This window comes from Nannospalax galili, unplaced genomic scaffold (assembly GCF_000622305.1).
Source record: "Nannospalax galili isolate Female #2095 unplaced genomic scaffold, S.galili_v1.0 scaffold108, whole genome shotgun sequence".
Taxonomy (NCBI): Eukaryota; Metazoa; Chordata; class Mammalia; order Rodentia; family Spalacidae; genus Nannospalax; species Nannospalax galili.
Genome location: NW_008358988.1, coordinates 39169 through 42708, shown reverse-complemented (window position 1 = coordinate 42708; position 3540 = coordinate 39169). Strand labels below are relative to the sequence as shown.

Genomic DNA, 3540 nt, shown 5'->3' with positions numbered 1-3540 from the left:
CAGTGTCCAGTCTACAAAGAGGAGAGTCAACACAGAGGAAACATTTCCTCCTTGCTTCTAAGCGAAGTCAGCCATGGTCAAGTAGGACCTTTGACTTATCGTCACATAGACAGAACTGGTAAAAGAAAGGAGCCAGGGGCTCCTCCCAAGCTCATGTGACCCCTGAGGAACAGATCCTCAAAAAACCTTAAGAGTTAAAAATGAATTGGTTTAGCTGGGTCAATTGTAGGGTCTTAAACACACAAAAGGACCAAGTATAACTAAAGATTTAAAGGGGCCAATATAATTTTTAAGAGTCCATATGTATAGCTAAAGGCTACATAACAAGAAACAATGCCAGACAGGAGATACCTTCCTTTGAGTTATTGGCCAGGGTGCCCCAAAAGACCCTCAGACAGTAACCCAGCATAGAATGGGGAAAATGAACAGCAGACCCCAATCTTATCTAAAGGAATATTGACAACTGATGGCTGCTAGATGAGGAACAGCTGATCCCCGTAAAACAAAGACCTCTAGAGAGGCTGACTAGATTCAGCAGATAGACAAGCACTGGTGAATGGCTGGGGGTGCCGGCAACATAGTAGACAGTAACAGGGATGACAGAATACATGGGCTCCAGTGGGGTGGGGGCAGGGGCTATGGGAGGTGCCATTTGGGAAGTGGGTATATAGATGAATAAGATTGTTTGGGATGTTCTATATCACACACAAAATCACACACACAAAAATCAACAAATTATAAAAAAATAAAAGACATTTGAGGAGGAAGCATAAAAATTTTCTTCATGTTAATTAGTAAAGGTGATAAACATTACCATTGAAATCTACCTGATGACTTCATATCCATACTCAGGTACCAAGGATCCACGGTTAACCAAGTGTGACTAGTAATAATCAGATACACAGAGATTAAAGACACATGTGCAAACATCTACACCTTAGTAGCATTGAAAAAAAAAAGAAAAACAAAAAAAAGTGTAGGAAACAGCATATTTTAAAGTGAAATGGAGATCTTCTTTAAAGGGTAAAAAATCATTCAATTTTATGTCTTACAGGGTTTAATACTGAGTTCAATACTGTATAACTGTATTAATTCAACTGTGAACCTAAAAAGTTACGGGCACTTTTGAAAGAGATGTATACTTGCTCTGGAAATTGTTACTGACTATGTCAAAGCTGTAATGAAATGTTTCTTCTAATCATGTGGTTATTAAATAAAAATAAAAATAAACAATTTTTAAAAGTTTTTTTTGACATCCATACTACTGTAAAAGAGCCATGCAGTCTATATGACAGACTATATGGAATCTCTACAATAATCAATTGTAACTAACCTGTAAAGAACAAATAATCTAACATCTTTTCAGTTATTATGGATCATGTAAAATAGGAACATTTCTGTATTAATTTAACAAGCCATGATAAATCCACCATTAGCCTGCAAAAAGTACTCGACCAATCTCACAATAATATAGAGGCAAGAAATGCTAAAAATATTTTGTCAAATATGTTTAATATATGAAAATACAGCAAACAAACATGCCATGTCTGTAATGAAAATTTGCACACCACGACTGGGCGGCTGCATTACAGCAGGCGAGGGATGGTTCATCATGATCAGGCAGCAACAAACTAAGGGAGAAGCCACACAATTGTATCAGTAGACAAAATGCAACAAACAGAACCAGGCAGTTTACAACGCTGGGGCTGGACAGATGGCTCGGCACTTAAGAGCACTGGCTGCTCTTGCAGAGTTAGATTTCCAGCACCCACCAGCTAACAACCATCCATAACTCCAGTTCCAGGGATGATACTTTCTGACCTCCTCAGGCATTGCATGACATGGGTACACTTACACACAGGCAGGCAATATATTCATACACATAAAAATAATAAATAAAATATTTTTAAATACAAACAGTAAATAGAACTGGAAAGTCTCTTTGGAAGTGATAGGATGCTTAAGTCATCTGAATTAAAAGCCTAGAACAGAAAAGTCTAGAACAGGACATGCCTTTAGCCTATCATCCTTACTGTTTTAGAGAATCTGTCAAATGCAGTATACCAAGAATATATCATTTCTATAAATACTGGAAAAAATATATTTTCATCTTTCCAAAATATTTGCAAAACTCAAAATTTAATTGACAATGTATTTTTGAAACAATAGACTTTCCTCCATACTAATCATACAGGTAGATATGGAAGGAAAACTCTGTAAAATGTGTCGAATCTAACAAAAAAAATTAAAATGTCCAAACTTTAGCCCCGACAAAACTTTATTCAGTATAACTCGGCCTATGAGTCCGGCGGGACGGCCTCAGTCTTGCATATTTGCCTGTGTGAGCTTCGTTTGTCCCACTTGTTGCCTGCAGCGTGCCTCCACGTGTTAAACTGCCGTCATGTACACCCAACTCAACATCAATCTCCTGATTTCTACCTCTACCTCTTATAGGCCATTTCCCTTTAGATAACTTCCTCTGGAGAGGAAAGACAGAAAAGATTGAAAAGAAGGGTCAAGGGGGAGGCAGAGCCGGGAGGCTGGGAGAAGGGAGGATGGTGCAGGACCTCTTGCCAAGGCTTCAGCCCAGCTATGGGGGAGCCCGTTTGTTCTTCCAGCTCCCTGTCTTTCCCCTCTCTAAGCTCTCATGGCACCCAGGATCTAACTACCCGGGTACATCTGCCCATTTCAGACTTAGACATCAAGGACGTCATAGCCTTGGAATCCAACATGCGGCCAAGCGCATTCCGCCGACAAAGCTCTGTAGAGCCTGTGTTTCAGGACGCTATGTTTGGCGGCCGTAGGGGGGAACTTCTGAGAGACTGGACCAGTAAGGTGGCCGATACCACCTACGAACGCAAGCTGAAGAGCCTCATGGAGAAGGGCACTGAGCCCAAAATAGAGAACGCCAAAATGCTGAAACCGGAGGAGGTGCTGAGCTGCCGGTGAGCATAGTCAGGATGTATGGCTAGGCCTAGGATGGTAGGTTGTGGGCAGGTGTGTAGACATGGAAGGGGCAGGCCTGGACAAGCAGGCCGTGGATGCACACAAGGACATGGGAGGGTTAGGCCTGGGGCTGCAGACTATGGACCCATGCCTGGACAAGGAGGGGACAAGCCTAGGGCAACAAGCTATGGACACATGTCTAGACATGGAGGGACAGGCACAGGGAGGCAGGCTGTGGACACATGTCTGGATGTGGAGGGGCAGGCTCAGCATGGCCTGTCTCTGGTCACAAAGGACAACTACAGGCTGAAGCCCTGAGTTTCCCAGCAGCTGCCACTGTCGGGGACTGTCTCAGCCAGGTCAAGAGCCATTTCCCTGCTGTGCTTCTGTGCAACCTTTCCATTTGATTCACACTGGAAAGCATGGGGATTGTTCCAACAGGAAAATATAGGCTGCCTGTGACTTGCTTTAACCAAGAAATTGCCCTAAGTTCCTTTTCTTTGATGAATTCAGGTGATATTGTTGCCATCCCCAGTGACCATCTGCTCTGTGCTTGGGATTTTAGACTCCCAAGAGGACCATTAACCATTTGGT

The 3540-nt window shown here is 42.5% G+C and overlaps 1 protein-coding gene across 1 annotated transcript in view; it reads left to right on the top strand.

The window, feature by feature from the left end:
* The window catches only part of CUNH16orf78 (chromosome unknown C16orf78 homolog), a 43269-nt gene that overhangs the window by 37011 nt on the left and 2718 nt on the right, over positions 1 to 3540 (top strand). The window contains exon 4 of the mRNA XM_008822630.2: positions 2693 to 2945. Within this exon, the coding sequence (XP_008820852.1) occupies positions 2693 to 2945 (253 nt within the window). The remainder of the gene's footprint in view (positions 1 to 2692; positions 2946 to 3540) is intronic.